Source organism: Salvelinus alpinus, chromosome 37 (assembly GCF_045679555.1).
Source record: "Salvelinus alpinus chromosome 37, SLU_Salpinus.1, whole genome shotgun sequence".
NCBI classification, from domain to species: domain Eukaryota; kingdom Metazoa; phylum Chordata; class Actinopteri; order Salmoniformes; family Salmonidae; genus Salvelinus; species Salvelinus alpinus.
The window spans coordinates 1,869,744-1,886,921 of NC_092122.1; the positions used below are offsets into that span (position 1 = coordinate 1,869,744).

At 41.8% G+C, this 17,178-nt stretch overlaps 1 protein-coding gene across 2 annotated transcripts in view; it reads right to left on the reverse strand.

The window, feature by feature from the left end:
- The window catches only part of LOC139565787 (chemokine-like protein TAFA-5), a 179,484-nt gene that overhangs the window by 76,366 nt on the left and 85,940 nt on the right, over positions 1-17,178 (reverse strand). For both annotated transcript variants that reach the window (XM_071386350.1, XM_071386351.1), the window contains exon 2: positions 6,397-6,546. In XM_071386350.1, the coding sequence (XP_071242451.1) occupies positions 6,397-6,546 (150 nt within the window). The remainder of the gene's footprint in view (positions 1-6,396; positions 6,547-17,178) is intronic.

The window sequence follows — 17,178 nt, forward strand, 5'->3', positions numbered from 1 at the left end:
CAGGTAACGAGTTCAAACAGTTGCAGTTAATACAGGTAATGAGTGGAGAACAGGAGGGCTTCTTAAAGAAAAACTAACAGGTCTGTGAGAGCCGGAATTCTTACTGGTTGGTAGGTGATCAAATACTTATGTCATGCAATAAAATGCAAATTAATTACTTAAAAATCATACAATGTGATTTTCTGGATTTTTGTTTTAGATTCCGTCTCTCACAGTTAAAGTGTACCTATGATAAAAATTACAGACCTCTACATGCTTTGTAAGTAGGAAAACCTGCAAAATCGGCAGTGTATCAAATACTTGTTCTCCCCACTGTATGTCTCTCTTCCAGTTTCTTCCTGTCTCATGGAATAATAGTGCTGTGCAAAACAAAGGGTATACAATACAGAGAGCCAGTGTATACAAATGTACAGTATATCTAACCTGTGACTTAACCCTTATGGGTCGTTCCACCTCAAAAAGCATAAGAAAGAGAATTCAAAACCCACTATTTCAGGGCATGCTGAAATTGTTACTGTAGTTAGAAAGAGATAAGATTAGCATTCCTGAAACATCATTTTGTTGAAATATAATTTGAGCTCAGGGAAATTAAGCTACAGTAATTGATTGGACTAAAATTGGCCATTTTAATTGATTGGTTTCATAGAATTGTCAATAAATATAGTACCTACCATCCGATTTGGACCCTACTTCTTACTAACAATGAGTAAGACACGATCAAAAGCCATCCACGGCCACCCCACACACAACACCAAGCCCATCCCAACAACCAGTATACAGTATCACCAGTATACAGTATCAGTTCTAGTATGCTGCGGCTTGGAGTATTGCTTTTTTCCTCCCCCTTTTCTCCCCAATTTCAATCTTGTCTCATTACTGCAACTCCCCACTGGGCTCGGGATGCGAAGGTCGAGTCATGCATCCTCCAAAACATGACCCGCCAAACCGAGTTCCTTAACACATGCCCGCTTAACCCGGAAGCCAGCCACACCAACGTGTCGGAGGAAACACCATTCACCTGATGACCGGGGTCAGCCTACAGGCCCCCGGCCCACCACAAGGAGTCGATAGAGCACTCCCGGGCCAAACCCTCCACTAACTCCGACGACGCTGGGCCAATTGTGATACAGCCCGGTATTGAACCCGGGTCTGTAGTGACACCTCTAGCACTGCGATGCAGGGATATTGCTTTTTTTATCTTATGTAATGTATTCCCTTTGAACCTGGAATCAGTTTTTTTCCCTTGTTCAGAGAAATTAGCCATCGAAGTCACTTGCATTATTTACCATAAATGAGTGTGAAAATAACAGGTTTTTCCCACTAGATGCTGCTGTTCCTACCACTGCCACGTCCTTTTATCCATTTTGCTGCTCTCCTGTGTTGATTAAATGGATTCCAACATTTTCTTTGCAACTTTGGGTAAAAGAACAATAACTTTTGCTAATTATGAAAATATATTATGTGGTCATCCTCACAATTCAAGACAGTCCTCCATGAATGCAATTCAGTTTGTCCTTCTCTTTGGCCTAATCTGTGTCCAGGAAACGGCCCCTCTGTGTGTTTATTCCCTTCAAAAAAGGTGTGGATTAGTTAGACCATTCCTGGTAAACAAGCACATTATTAGGCTACAGAAGATATAATAGCTTCATTGGTATGGTCTCTAATGGTCTTCAATGGTAAAAGTAAAAAACACACATTGTATATTCTTTTGAAATGATACTGGATAGGGTTGGGCTTAATGGTAAATGTCACTAATCACACTACATTTAGAAATGTTTCTAATAATTGTATTGAAATAAATACGACTGCCGTGTAAAGATTTATAACTTTATTAAGGTTGTCTTGTGCTGAACAATTCGTAATTAGTGCTTTTTGAGGTCAGTTCAGTTTCGGATGTATTATTTAAAAAAATATGTTTTTTGATTTTGGTTTCGATTATTTATTTTTCACATTAAATGCACTATGTGGGTTGAATGCTGTAACACAGAACAAAACGGTTAATAAAAGTCCCATGATAGTAGTGACTGCCAATTTCTGCTCATCCCTTATCAACCATAATTTATTCACGTTGCTTTACTTTAATAAAATATTTAAAAAAATGTGTATATTACATGTTTTATTTGATGACTTTATTATTTCATTCCAAGTCATCATCTCACCTCTATAGAGATGCTGTCTGACAAAATCACTATTTTAGTAGTTCTTCAAAGTAAATAAGGCATACTTTTAAGACTGCTGAATATCAATCACTTAGATCATGTATTTTCAGGTAGAGATACCTCGCAAAGCAACAGCTCTCTATGCCTCTGTCACGACTTCCACCGAAGGTAGCTCCTCTCCCTGTTCGGGCGGCGCTCGGCGGTCGGCGGGGCCGGCCTACTAGCCATCACCGATCCATTTTTCCTTTTCTGTTTGTTTTGTCTTTGGTTCTTTCACACCTGGTTTCATTTGCCTTAATTTCTGAGTGTATAATCACCCCTGTTGCCTGCCTAGGTATGTGCGGGATTATTCGTGTGATGTTGCGCCTATTTTGTTTTCACGTATTTATACTGAGTGTGTATACATTTAGGAGCGTTTTTTCCCCCCTCCTTTCATGAGTAACGGGTTTCTCTGTTGTCGAGGGCGTTTATTTTTTGGTATTGTATCTTAACTGTATGTTTGTGGACTTGCCCATTAAATTACGCATCTCGGACATCTCTGCTCTCCTGCGCCTCACTCCTTCACCTACCTCTAAACGCAATCTTGTCACAGCCTCTCAATCGCAACACCCTACTACATCGCACAGTTTGGACTTGATCTGATTTACAGTATCTCTACAGAAACTGAGAAATGTGTGCAGTGAGCTCACAATTTTTTTTAAATTCTAATAATTGAACCGACATTGATCAATTAGTTAAAACATTTTCTCAGCACTAGGGTTGTCATAACATTTTAGTTACTAACCCATTTATTCATCAATGTTTTGGCTTGTAAGAAAAGTCTTTGTATGAGAATTGCACCATAGGGATGGCCCTCTCAGAAAGCTGCCATTTGTTAACTATTCAAGGAGAGTTGGGATGAAGCAGTAGGTTGCTAAGAGGAGGACTGGCTTGACATAAAATGTATTTTCATCATGAACAAAATCTATTGGTTTTATACCCAAAGTTGCAAAGAAAATGTTGTGATCCATTTAATAAACACAAGAGACCAGCCAATTTGGCAAAACCTGGTACTTTAACACTTCAATGGGTATAGTTCCCAGAGGCCAATTGGAGACGTCTCCAACTCAGTTTGTCATGTTGAGTGTGTTAGTGTCAACAGCCAACACACACATGTTGCAACCAGATATTTCGCTCTGCAACCTCACGTTTTAATTTGGGAGCACCAGTGCGACCCAAAGAAACTACAATATTTTTTAAATAATTGTAGTAATGATAAGGCTCACACTGTTGTTTCCTCGAGCGCAGATTCGTTAGTGTCTATAACGAGTTCGCTGAGAGTCTTAATAAATAAAAGAACAATTAACACGAAACACAAACGCACCGACATGAAAACAGAGTCAATTACACATGAGGAAAGAACCAAGAGGAGGGACAGATATAGGGAAGATAATCAAGGAGGTGATGGAGTCCAGGGGAGTGTCATGAGGCGCAGGTGCGCGAGACGATGGTGACAGGTGTACGGGATAATCAGTAGCCTGATGACCTAGAGGCCAGAGAGGGAGTATACGTGAGAGCGTCATGCTTGCAACATTAGTTCAACGAAAACCGCTTGTTTCTATCACAAACACTTCAAAAGATCTGACCCATATTACCAGAGCAATGTTATTTTTTTCCTGTCACAGATTGGGGGACTGTATTTTACATTCATAAACCATGTCGCAGGTCGTTCTAAAACTACTCGTGGGCCTCACTGGTTTTAAACCTTGTTCAGTCATGTTTGTTAACTCATTAGCTAGCTAGCTAACAGCCTGGTAACTTTACCAGTACATCCAAACATTTGGATGCACAGAAAGAAAGGACAAGGGATAGCTTCTTCAGGAGATCAATGATCATAGCTATGAACCATCATCACAAACTCACTCTTAACGAGCCAGTGTACGATTGTCAATATAATGCATCTCAATTGGAAAATAGTGTTTTTACATCATGTTAAAAACCTCAGTCTACAAATGACTTTTTAATTTTAATTGTAATAGCATTTTAGGTTTTTATAATCAACAAATGTATTTACAAGGTTCCATATTTGTTTCTAGGGTACAACATACAGGCTATATCTCAATAGATTTATTGTAAATCTTATTTTCTGGTGCTTCTAAATGTTGTGTTGTGCTTCTAACTTTTTAAAGTTTGGAGCACCAGTGCTACCAATGATTACACACATGCAAACACCCTCCTTGGCCTCTCCTCTCTCAGAACACCTGGGGAGAAGGTACAATTTCTCTATCTTCAGCCCCTCAACGAGCCCTCCTCTTAATCAGTGTAGTGGCCCCTCCACTCCAACACCACACTGCTTGGCAAAAGCGGCCTTGCTCTCTTTTTCACCTGCATTGATGGGAATCAATAGATAGACTCTGACATTATTACAAGAAAATATAGGGATCAGGAGAGTGAAATGGCAAACAAGAGGAGTCTGTATTTATGCAACACAAGAAAAACCTCACATCCGCCCGCAGTGGAACGGGATCAATTGGGCTGAGAGGAATATTTTGGCATGGAATTTAGATTTTGTCAGAAGAGGATTTTATTGTCGGTGTTTGTTGTCTCCTTGCGGACCGGGTGGAGTGATATGACTTATAAAATGGGGCAGTTGGGAAGATTAAATGTATCCTGTCCTCCACTTGAACAAACTGCTTCCAAGATATGTGTAGCACTCAACAGGCAGAATAACTATTTTGTAATGGCAATACAGAGAGTAAATATATTATATTTTGTTCTCAGGACTCAGTATGTTGCAGATGACTCATTGGATAGATCATCTTGCAGAATTTCTATCAGGATTAATTTCCAGAATTTGGATTTTCTTGGTTGTGATGGGTCTCATTTGGATTCTCCTTCTCGAGAGGTGACCATCAGGAGTAGAGATTGAGGATTGACGAATAAGGACAGCGATTGTGTTGGTCGGAAAGACTCAGATTGTATCAATTTAAATGTAGGATTTCAATACTGGCCCAGACCTTGAGAACTGAAATGACTGAAATGAAATTTGTTGATTTTTCTTTTATTCTCTGTCTTATTCTCTTCCAGTGTACTGGCTACTCCGTGTGTGTGATCCAGGAAGAAATAGAACAACTAACACTGACTTTAGGGAACAGAGGGGAACCAGACACACAGGCCAAGAGACACACATCAAACCCCTGAGTCGACGCAAGGAGCTCGGTGCGAGGTGTATGTGGTGGGGGATTACATGTCATGATGTCAGGTCCTTCTGCTCATTATTATACACACATGCACACACATACACATGCACACGTCAAGGGTATCAGAGAAACAGCAATAGAATTGGCTTGGGGGGAATAGGAAAAATGTGTTACATTCACGGCATTCACTGTCACTGCTGACAAAAGGAACGTCAAAGGTAACTTGGAATCCACAAGAACATAAGAGAGATTTCCCTGACGTATCCATGCCAAAAGCATCAGATACTGTGAAGCATAAGGTATAAGAAATGATTCACTGACATGACATCACTGAGCTCTTCCAGCAGTCTTTCTGATAAAAACAACGCAATCACAACCCTAACTATATGCTTGGAAAATGTACTGGTTAGTTTGAATGTTTCAATCTGCAATGTATCTTCAGTATCGGTGATAGTATAGGCCTATTTCAGTGGCTAATATGTCCAACTCTGGTCTACACACCACCTGTTTCCCCACATACTTGACCACACACTGTAAAAGACCAATCCAGACTAGTTCTCAACTATGTTGAGAGCAGCATACCACCCTGCATACCACTGCTGGCTTGCTTCTGAAGCTAAGCAGGGTTGGTCCTGGTCAGTCCCTGGATGGGAGACCAGGTGCTGCTGGAAGTGGTGTTGGAGGGCCAGTAGGAGGCACTCTTTCCTCTGGTCTAAACAAAGATCCCAATGCCCCAGGGCAGTGATTGGGGACACTGCTCTGTGTAGGGTGCCGTCTTTCGGATGGGACGTTAAACGGGTGTCCTGACTCTCTGAGGTCATTAAAAGATCCCATGGCACTTATCGTAAGAGTAGGGGTGTTAACCCCGGTGTCCTGGCTAAATTCCCAATCTGGCCCTCAACCATCACGGTCACCTAATAATCCCCAGTTTACAATTGGCTCATTCATCCCCCTCCTCTCCCCTGTAACTATTCCCCAGGTCGTTGCTGCAAATGAGAACGTGTTCTCAGTCAACTTACCTGGTAAAATAACGGTAAAAAAATGTAAAAAGCTCTTACCGTCCACACAGGCTGGCATGGCTCTTGTCGTCCCAGCGATCTGTCCCTTCTTACAGGCGCACCGTGCAGTCTGTCTGGCGATGGTCCGTCTGGGCTGACTGCTGTCCCTGTCCAGCATCACAATCTCACATGTCCCCGCCGCCAGTTGACCTGGAAGTGACATCACATAGACAGGACATTATGTCAAAGTGGCAGAACATAATCTATTAGGGAAAAAGTAGAACCATACAGGGTTCTTCAGTTTGTCCCCATAGGGGAACCCCTATTATTCAACAACTGCAACCTTTAATCACTCACAATCTGCGTTCAGGTGTACTGTCAGGGTTTGAGACTAACTGTTTTCGAGACTACCTAAATAATCTAAACTGGAACAAACATCTCAGTAACGGGTGCAATAAATCCAAATACTAACATTTTGGATTAGTTTAGAAAAATGTATGTTATTTATCATTGTATATAATACGATTAATCAACCAATATATGTAGATACAAAACATATTTTGAAAGAAACAATTCTGAAAATCAACATGCAATCGAACATGCTGGGAAAAATTATAAAGATGGGAGTGGTTTTCAGAGTTTTACGCTACACAGAGTAGAAATTGCACAATCACATTCAACTCTGGTTATTAAAACCAACAGTGGGGTTATTTTACACCACCGAGTGTTGTTCATTTAACTCAACACTAAAAAGATTTCACAGAAAAATCGACACAACGTAAAACTGGCCAATTTGCTGTGTACCATAAAATACACTGCTGGTTCACTCATACTCCCTTCGATTCTCCTACTCTCTGCTCCATGAAATTACAGAAAATACTAATTTGAAAGACAGAAATCATGGCAAGATATCAACTACATCGGGTACTGTATACGTAAAATGATTAAGGGAATAGCAGATACATGCACAAATATTCCCATATAAACTCAGCAAAAAAAGAAACGTCCTCTCACTGTCAACTGCGTTTATTTTCAGCAAACTTAACGTGCAAATATTTGTATGAACATAAAAAGATTCAACAACTGAGACACAAACTGAACAAGTTCAATAGACATGTGACTAACAGAAATGGAATAATGTGTCCCTGAACAAAGGTATCTGGTGTGGCCACCAGCTGCATTAAGTACTGCAGTGCATGTCCTCCTCATGGACTGCACCAGATTTGCCAGTTCTTTCTGTGAGATGTTACCTCACTCTTCCACCAAGGCACCTGCAAGTTCCTGGACATTTCTGGGGGGAATGGCCCTAGCCCTCACCCTCCGATCCAACAGGTCCTAGACGTGCTCAATGGGATTAAGACCCGGGCTCTTCGCTGGCCATGGCAGAACATTGACATTCCTGTCTTGCAGGAAATCACACACAGAACGAGCAGTATGGCTGGTGGCATTGTCATACTGGAGGGTCATGTCAGGATGAGCCTGCAGGAAGGGTACCACATGAGGGAGGAGGATGTCTTCCCTGTAACGCACAGTGTTGAGATTGCCTGCAATTACAACAAGCTCTGTCCGATGATGCTGTGACACACCGCCCCAGACCATGACGGACCCTCCACTTCCAAATCGATTCAGCTCCAGAGTACAGGCCTCGGTGTAACGTTCATTCCTTCGACGATAGACCTGAACCCGACCATCTCCTTGGTGAGACAAAACCGCAACTCGTCAGTGAAGAGCACTTTTTGCCAGTCTTGTCTGGTCCAGCGACGGTGGGTTTGTGCCCATAGGCGACGTTGTTACCGGTGATGTCTAGTGAGGACCTGCCTTACAACAGGCCTACAAGCCCTCAGTCCAGCCTCTCTCAGTCTATTGTGGACAGTCTGATCTCTGATGGAGGGATTGTGCTTTCCTGGTGTAACTGGGGCAGTTGTTGTTGCCATCCAGTACCTGTCCCGCAGGTGTGATGTTCGGATGTACCGATTCTGTGCAGGTGTTGTTACACGTGGTCTGCCACTGCGAGGATGATCAGTTGTCCGTTCTGTCTCCCTGTTGCTCTGTTTTAGGCGTCTCACAGTATGGACATTACAATTTATTGCCCTGGCCACATCTGCAGTCCTCATGCCTCCTTGCAGCATGCCTAAGGCACGTTCACGCAGATGAGCTTGCACCCTGGGCATATTTATTTTGATGTTTTTCAGAGTCAGTAGAAAAGCATCTTTAGTGTCCTAAGTTTTCATAACTGTGACCTTAATTGCCTACCGTCTGTAAGCTGTTAGTGTCTTAACGACCGTTCCACAGGTGCATGTTCATTAATTGTTTATGGTTCAGTGAACACGCATGGGAAACAGTGTTTAAACCCTTTACAATGAAGATCTGTGAAGGTATTTGCATTTTTACGAATTATCTTTGAAAGACAGGGTCCTGAAAAAGCGACATTTCTTTTTTTGCTGAGTTTAGGTACAGTTTAAAACATTCTCACAGCTAACTTTTTTAACTTATCAGATTACTCAAACTCCTGATGTTAAAGTTTAAAACTGAGGTAAACTCTAATGCTCATACACCATTTAAAAGCGTATTCAAATTCAGAAGGGTTCTATATAGAACTCGTCTTGCCTTCCAAAGAATCCTTCTTGCCTTCCAAATAATCATCAAAGACCCTTTTCTTCCTAAAACAGTTCTTAGGATGTCTAATGTTCTAGAACCCTTTGCCTTACAAAGAAACTCCCAACTAACATCACCACATTGGCCCCATGTAGGTATTTGGTGGGCAAGGTGTTTGGGGGCTAGACCCCACAAATATTTGGGTGCGTGATAGTAACAACTGTGTTGTCTATCTGATACAATGTAAGGGGCAGCCGATCCAAAAGAGTTGGCTTACTTCAGGCGAAGTGAGGGCTGCCCTTGGGGCCAATGTTGGGCCGATGAGCAAAGGCATATTGGCCCAATGTTGGCAGCCTACATGGGTCCAATGTTTTAACCCGCATTGGGACCACATAGTGCCAATGTGGGTATGTTTGCTGGGAAAATATGGGTTTATTTGGGCTTATTTAGGCAAAGTGACCAGATATGGGATGCCAACACTGGGCCCACACTGAGCCAATGTGGAGCCGATAAGCAAAGGCACATCTACCAACATCTGACAATATTTTAACCTGCATTGTGCCCACAGCATACCAATGTAGACATGTTTGCTGTGACTCGTGTCCAAAAATAATTCTTCAGATGAAAAGGATTCTTGGTAGAACCTTTTCCCCCCGCAAATAATCATTTTGGAAGCCTTTTTTCTAAGAGTCTAAGCACATAAACATCGCATAAGTGTGTGTAGTATTGTTCTATGAGGAAAAGCATGAACATGCTCAACGCAGATGTAAGAAAGAAGACAAGGAGGACACACATTTTGAGTATTGAGATGCACCCAATGTTGAGAAAAAGCAGTCTAGACAATCACTTAAGAGGGCATCTGGTGGAAACCACCAGACTTAACCCCATGGTATTTCTTATACATTTTTCATTAATTGTACTTTTTTTTTTCACCCTATCTCCATGGACATGTTGCAATCGTTATTCATGAATTAAATATGAATACTGATGAACCCTCCAATCACAGTTCAGCATCCACCGCACTTCCTGATTCATTCAATCAGGTGACCTCTGACCTTTAATCAACATCTTGCTGTTCACCCATCAACCGCATGCGCACACGCACACATACATACACATATATATATATATATATATATATATATATATACAGTTGAAGTCGGAAATTTACATACACTTAGGTTGGAGTCATTAAAACTCATTTTTCAACCACTCCACAAATGTCTTGTTAACAAACTATAGTTTTGGCAAGTCGGTTAGGACATCTACATAAGTAATATTTCCAACAATTGTTTACAGACAGATTATTTCACTGTATCACAATTCCAGTGGGTCAGAAGTTTACATACACTAAGTTGACTGTGCCTTTAAACAGCTTGGAAAATTCCAGAAAATTATGTCATGGCTTTAGAAGCTTCTGATAGGCTAATTGACATAATTTGAGTCAATTGGAGGTGTACCTGTGGATGTATTTCAAGGCCTACCTTCAAACTCAGTGCCTCTTTGCTTGACATAATGGGATAATGAAAATAAATCAGCCAAGACATCAGAAAAGAAATTGTAGACCTCCACAAGTCTGGTTCATCCTTAGGAGCAATTTCCAAATGCCTGAAGGTACCACGTTCATCTGTACAATCAATAGTATAAACACCAGGGGACCACGCAGCCGTCATAACGCTCAGGAAGGAGACACGTTCTGTCTCCTAGAGATAAACGTACTTAGGTGCGAAAAGTGCAAATCACTCCCAGAACAACAGCAAAAGACCTTGTGAAGATGCTGGAGGAAACAGGTACAAAATTATCTATATCCACAGTAAAACGAGTCCTATATCGACATAACCTGAAAGGCCGCTCAGCAAGGAAGCAGCCAATGCTCCAAAACCGACATAAAAAAGCCAGACTACGGTTTGCAACTGCACATGGGGACAAAGATCGTACTTTTTGGAGAAATGTCCTCTGGTCTGATGAAACAAAAATAGAACTGTTTGGCCATAATGACCATCGTTATGTTTGGAGGAAAAAGGGGGAAGCTTGCAAGCCGAAGAACACCATCCCAACCGTGAAGCACGGGGGTGGCAGCATCATGTTGTGGGGGTGCTTTGTTGCAGGAGGGGCTGGTGCACTTCACAAAATAGATGGCTTCATGAGGAAGAAATATTATGTGGATATATTGAAGCAACATCTCAAGATATCAGTCAGGAAGTTAAAGCTTGGTCGCAAATGGCTCCTTTCAAACGGACAATCACCCCAAGTATACTTCCAAAGTTGGGGCAAAATGGCTTAAGGACAACAAAGTCAAGGTATTGGAGTTGCCATCACAAAGTCCTGACCTCAATCCTATAGAAAGTTTGTGGGCAGAACTTAAAAAGTGTGTGCGAGCAAGGAGGCCTACAAACCTGACTCGGTTACATCAGCTCTGTCAGGATGAATGGGCCAAAATTCTCCCATCTTATTGTGGAAGGCTACCCGAAACGTTTGACCCAAGTTAAACCATTTAAAGGCAATGCTACCAAATACTAATTGAGTTTATGTAAACTTCTGACCCACTGGGAATGTGATGAAAGAAATAAAAGCTGAAATAAATCATTCTCTACTATTATTCTGACATTTCGCATTCTTAAAATAAAGTGGTGATCCTAATTGACCTAAGACAGGGAATTTTTACTAGGATTAAATGTCAGGAATTGTGAAAAACTTAGTTTAAATGTATTTGGCTAAGGTGTATGTGAACTTCCGACTTCAACTGTATGAATATATATACACACACAATCCTGTGTGACTCCCTCCCCTTGCTGCTCACACCCATTAACCCGGACTATGTTGGGAGCCCCAGGTCTCATCCGGCGAGGGTTATCAGGGCCAGGAATTGGTAATTGTGATTGGCAACAGGGTCAGAGGTGTGATTTAATCTGGCCCTTAGTCACCACAGAAACATAATTAACTACCGGGTCACTCTCAGGGTAATAGTGATCCATCAAGAACGCGATGCTATAATGCTGTGGAGACGAATTTGCAGTGGAATGGTGTGCCGAAAGGGGTTGCCTATTACTTTAAATGCAGAACGTGTCTGTGTGTGTGTGTGTACACTACTTTAGCACACACTAGGATGTACAGTGTATGTGTCTTTTCACTTCCAAATGTAACTTCCAAATCTTTCAGGATGAATGATAAAAAATGGAGAAAAAAATATATTTATATATATATAACAGCATGAACACTTTGTACATGTGGCTCACTTGTGTATGCTTTAGCCTGTGCATCTGTCAAGGTAGAGGTAAACAAACCCATACTGTGTTACAGCATGTTACAAAGAGGACACTAGGTAGTTTACTTCACCCCCATATCAAAATAAACTACAAAATAATTCTATTTTGAAATGTATTTCAGTAAAATACATAAAATCTTGTATTTTTATATGAAATACATTTGCAAATAGCCGCCCCGAACAGCAACAACATTCTTAGTAACGGTTACAGAAGCGTTTAACTTTTTATGACTGTGATATGTTGTTGTTTATCTATCTTAGTTTAATACAATATAGACTGCTCAATGACCAAAATGTAAATGTGTGTATATGTGAAAATGAACATGCCAAAATGAACTGCAAAGCACACTGGTTATTATTATTGGCCTTGTTTTTAGGGTGGAGCTCATTGGACTAATACTTGTTCATATTTACATATGCATTTATATTTAGTTCATTTAGCAGACACTTTTATCACGCGATAGTGCCATCAGACTCCTGATACCAATGTGTGTGAAAGTGGGCCAGAAAATTATGAACCGTTGTAAAAAAAAAAATGGTACAGGAAAGTATTTTGTATATTTATAAATACAAATTACAACTCTCAAAAGTATCTTCTTACAAAATACACTATTTAAACAAAAGTATGTGGACGACGCTTCAAATTAGTGGATTCGGCTGTTTCAGCCACACCCGTTTCTGACAGGTGACAAACATTGGCAGGAGAATGGCCTTACTGAAGACCTCATTGACACCGTCACAGGATGCCACCTTTGCAACAAGTCAGTTCGTCAAATTTCTGCCCTGCTAGAGCTGTTATTGCGAAGTGGAAACATCAAGGAACAACCATGGCTCAGCTACGAAGTGGTAGGTCACACAAGCTCACAGAACGGGACCGCAGAGTGCTGTAGTTCGTAAAAATCGACTGTCCTCGGTTGTAACACTCACTACTGAGATCCAAACTGCCTCAGCAACGTCAGCACAAAAACTGTTCATCGGGAGCTTCATGAAATGGGTTTCCATGGCCAAATGTGCATGTGTCTGCTCAAACGGTCAGAAACAGACTCCATGAGGGTGGTATGAGGGCCCGACGTCCACAGGTGGGGGTTGTGCTTACAGCCCAACACCGTGCAGGACGTTTGGCATTTGCCAGAGAACACCAAGATTGGCAAATTCGCCACTGGCGCCCTGTGCTCTTCACAGATGAAAGCAGGTTCACACTGAGCACATGAGCACATGTGACAGACGTTACAGAGTCTGGAGAAGCCGTGGAGAACGTTCTGCTGCCTGCAACATCCTCCAGCATGACTGGTTTGGCGGTGGGTCAGTCATGGTGTGGGGTGGCATTTCTTTGTGGGGCCGCACAGCCCTCCATGTGCTCGCCAGAGGTAGCCTGACTGCCATTAGGTACCGAGATGAGATCCTCAGACCCCTTGTGAGACCATATGCTGACACATGCACATTTGTGGCCTGCTGGAGGTCATTTTGCAGGGCTCTGGCAGTGCTCCTCCTTGCACAAAGGCGGAGGTAGCGGTCCTGCTGCTGGGTTGTTGCCCTCCTACGGCCTCCTCCACATCTCCTGATGTACTGGCCTGTCTCCTGGTAGCGCCTCCATGTTCTGGACACTACGCTGACAGACACAGCAAACCTTCTTGCCACAGCTCGCATTGATGTGCCATCCTGGATGAGCTGCACTACCTGAGCCACTTGTGTGGGTTGTAGACTCCGTCTCATGCTACCACTAGAGTGAAAGCACCGCCAGCATTCAAAAGTGACCAAAACATCAGCCAGGAAGCATAGGAACTGAGAAGTGGTCTGTGGTCACCACCTGCAGAACCACTAGTTTATTGGGGGTGTCTTGCTAATTGCCTATAATTTCCACCTTTTGTCTATTCCATTTGCACAACAGCATGTGGAATTTATTGTCAATCAGTGTTGCTTCCTAAGTGGACAGTTTGATTTCACAGAAGTGTGATTGACTTGGAGTTACATTGTGTTGTTTAAGTGTTCCCTTTATTTTTTTGAGCAGTGTATATTGCTGCAGTAAATATATTGCTGCAGTAAATATATAACAAAACAGCAATATAGTACTTCATTGTTGAATGGTATTGAAAATCAGCAATTGCTAATAGTGAATATTTCATTTGGCCTATATATTACAGCATACAAACTGATATTTGGCGTTTATACAACTTGCACTTCAGGCCTTAACAAATTTTCTAAACTGACAGCGACGACAGGGCAAAACATGCCACAGATCTGTTCCCTGTATAAATGTGATTGCTGGAGCACTACAACCACATATCATTTAAATTGGTACAGCACTTTCACTAACGGGTGGGACAAAAAGAGCCTCTTACAAGACATGTCTCGAAATGTGTTAATGAGTGAGAAACAACAACACCCTATACTTGCTAGCGATCAAAAGGTTTTTGGCGCTCCAAAAATGCAGTATGGTACTGTATTTTTCAATTGGCCATTCGGGTACTATAGTGACTCGGGACAAGGATTGTAGAATTCCTAAAATACATTCTCACTCACGGGTGCAAACAATAAAGCCAATTACAAGGCATGCCTTAAATTATGTTAATGAGCCAGTGACTGTCCCGCCCACAACATATACCCACAATGCACCATAATTCATACTGTAAAACACATTTATGGTATTTTACTGTGCATTCAACAGTGTTTTACTGTAAAAATTACAGAACGGTCTTAGTGTGCTGTAAAACAAATGTACGTTATTTTACTGTGCATTCTACAGTAATCTACTGTATTCCGTTTATACAGTATCATACTGTTGAAAATTACAAAAACATCTAACAGTTCCCACCTTATAAGAACCAAAAGCTACAAATGTAGTTCTCTCTCTTTGTAAAGACAGGAGGAAAACATCCCACCAGCACTCACCAGCACATACCTGTATCTTTAATGATAAATTGATGCAGATCTGCAGAGACAGAACACAGGGCTGTGATGTCTTGTGTTACGTTGTGATGGTTTTTGATGTCCGCTGCCTTTACACCACGTCATAATGTATGATGAGGGGTTTTTAATCTCTGATTGTGTCATTCCCAGCAGGAGCCTATGACTAAAGAACAATGTGAGAGCTCAAGATTTCAATTAATCCTCCCCCTTCTCCTCCTCTTCTTTCTTCTGCCTCTCTCACGTGTCTACCTCTGCTCTTAATCACATTTCACTTAACTTCCTCTTCATCCCTGTCTCTTTATTCTCCCTCTCTCCTTTGTCTTCCTCTGTTCTTCATCAGACGTTTCACTTAACTTCCTCCTCTTTCTTCTCCCATCTTCTCCCCCTTCCTCTTCTTTTCCTCTGCTCTGCTCTTCATCCCAGGTTTCTCTTAACTCTCTTCTCCTATTTCACCTCCCTCTCTCCCTTGTCTTCCTCTGCTCTTCATCACACGTTTCACTCCCTCACCTCCTCCCCATCTCAGACTTTCCATGTATTAATCTCCTCCTTTCCTCTCTCCCCCTTCTCTTCATCACATGTTACACTTAACACCCTTCCTCCTCCTCCTACCCCTCCTCCCCATCCTTTTCCTCCTCCCTGCCTCTGCAGATGATGCAGGATAATGACTTGTCATGTGTGCGTTGCATCAGGCACAGCGGCAGAGTTAGTTTTATTTTTACACTCTTGTACAAAGGAGCCACTCACTGCCTCTCCCTCTGTCAGAGCCCCCTGTGAAATAATAATGTATTTCTTCACTGAAGCTGAGAACATTTCCGTGCCCACCATTGTCTCATTATATATAATATGTGGATCACTTTGGAGCTGGAGCACATTGTGTCATAGAGGCAAAAAGAGCAAGAGTGACTTTTTTATGAATGTCTACAGCTGCTTTTAGCTAGACAAAGTACCTCTCCAGTCTTACTCCACTGTCGTACTGTTAATGATTGGTAATCTACAGTCCAAATGGATTCCTTTGTATACCGGTGATGGGTGTGAAGAATATATCTTGTGTTGCATCCATCTCAGGGATTTGTATTAATAGAATGGTGTCCATTCCACAAACATCTCTATGAGACTGAATAATCCACACAAGAATGGATGTCACATACAGTCACATATACTGAGACACATTGTTAAAATGGTTGAACAAAACGAACATGTTAGCCTGATTGATGTATGATTTTTCTGTCCTGTTGTCATCTGGGCAGGCGAGACGGCTGATTTAAAATGTATGTGTCCATCAACAACATAGAAGATGGATTATCTTGGCCAGGCATACAACTTAATACACAGCGAGATTATTGACATGCTCCTTTCCTCTATTATTTCTTTGTGCGATCCCAGAAACACATTAGGATTGCCCTTTTGTACCAGGTCGTTTGACAAACCGTCCATTGCAGCAGCGAGTATACAAGGCCAGAATGCGTGATTGATTTTACGTTCATGTCAACGCCTTTGGGCCTCTTATATATATATATACAGTGGGGAGAACAAGTATTTGATACACTGCCGATTATGCAGGTTTTCCTACTTACAAAGCATGTAGAGGTTTGTAATTTTTATCATAGGTACACTTCAACTGTGAGAGACGGAATCTAAAACAAAAATCCAGAAAATCACATTGTATGATTTTTAAGTAATTAATTTGCATTTTATTGCATGACATAAGTATTTGATACATCAGAAAAGCAGAACTTAATATTTGGTACAGAAACCTTTGTTTGCAATTACAGAGATCATACGTTTCCTGTAGTTCTTGACCAGGTTTGCACACACTGCAGCAGGGATTTTGGCCCACTCCTCCATACAGAACTTCTCCAGATCCTTCAGGTTTCGGGGCTGTCGCTGGGCAATACGGACTTTCAGCTCCCTCCAAAGATTTTCTATTGGGTTCAGGTCTGGAGACTGGCTAGGCCACTCCAGGACCTTGAGATGCTTCTTACGGAGCCACTACTTAGTTGCCCTGGCTGTGTGTTTTGGGTCGTTGTCATGCTGGAAGACCCAGCCACGACCCATCTTCAATGCTCTTACTGAGG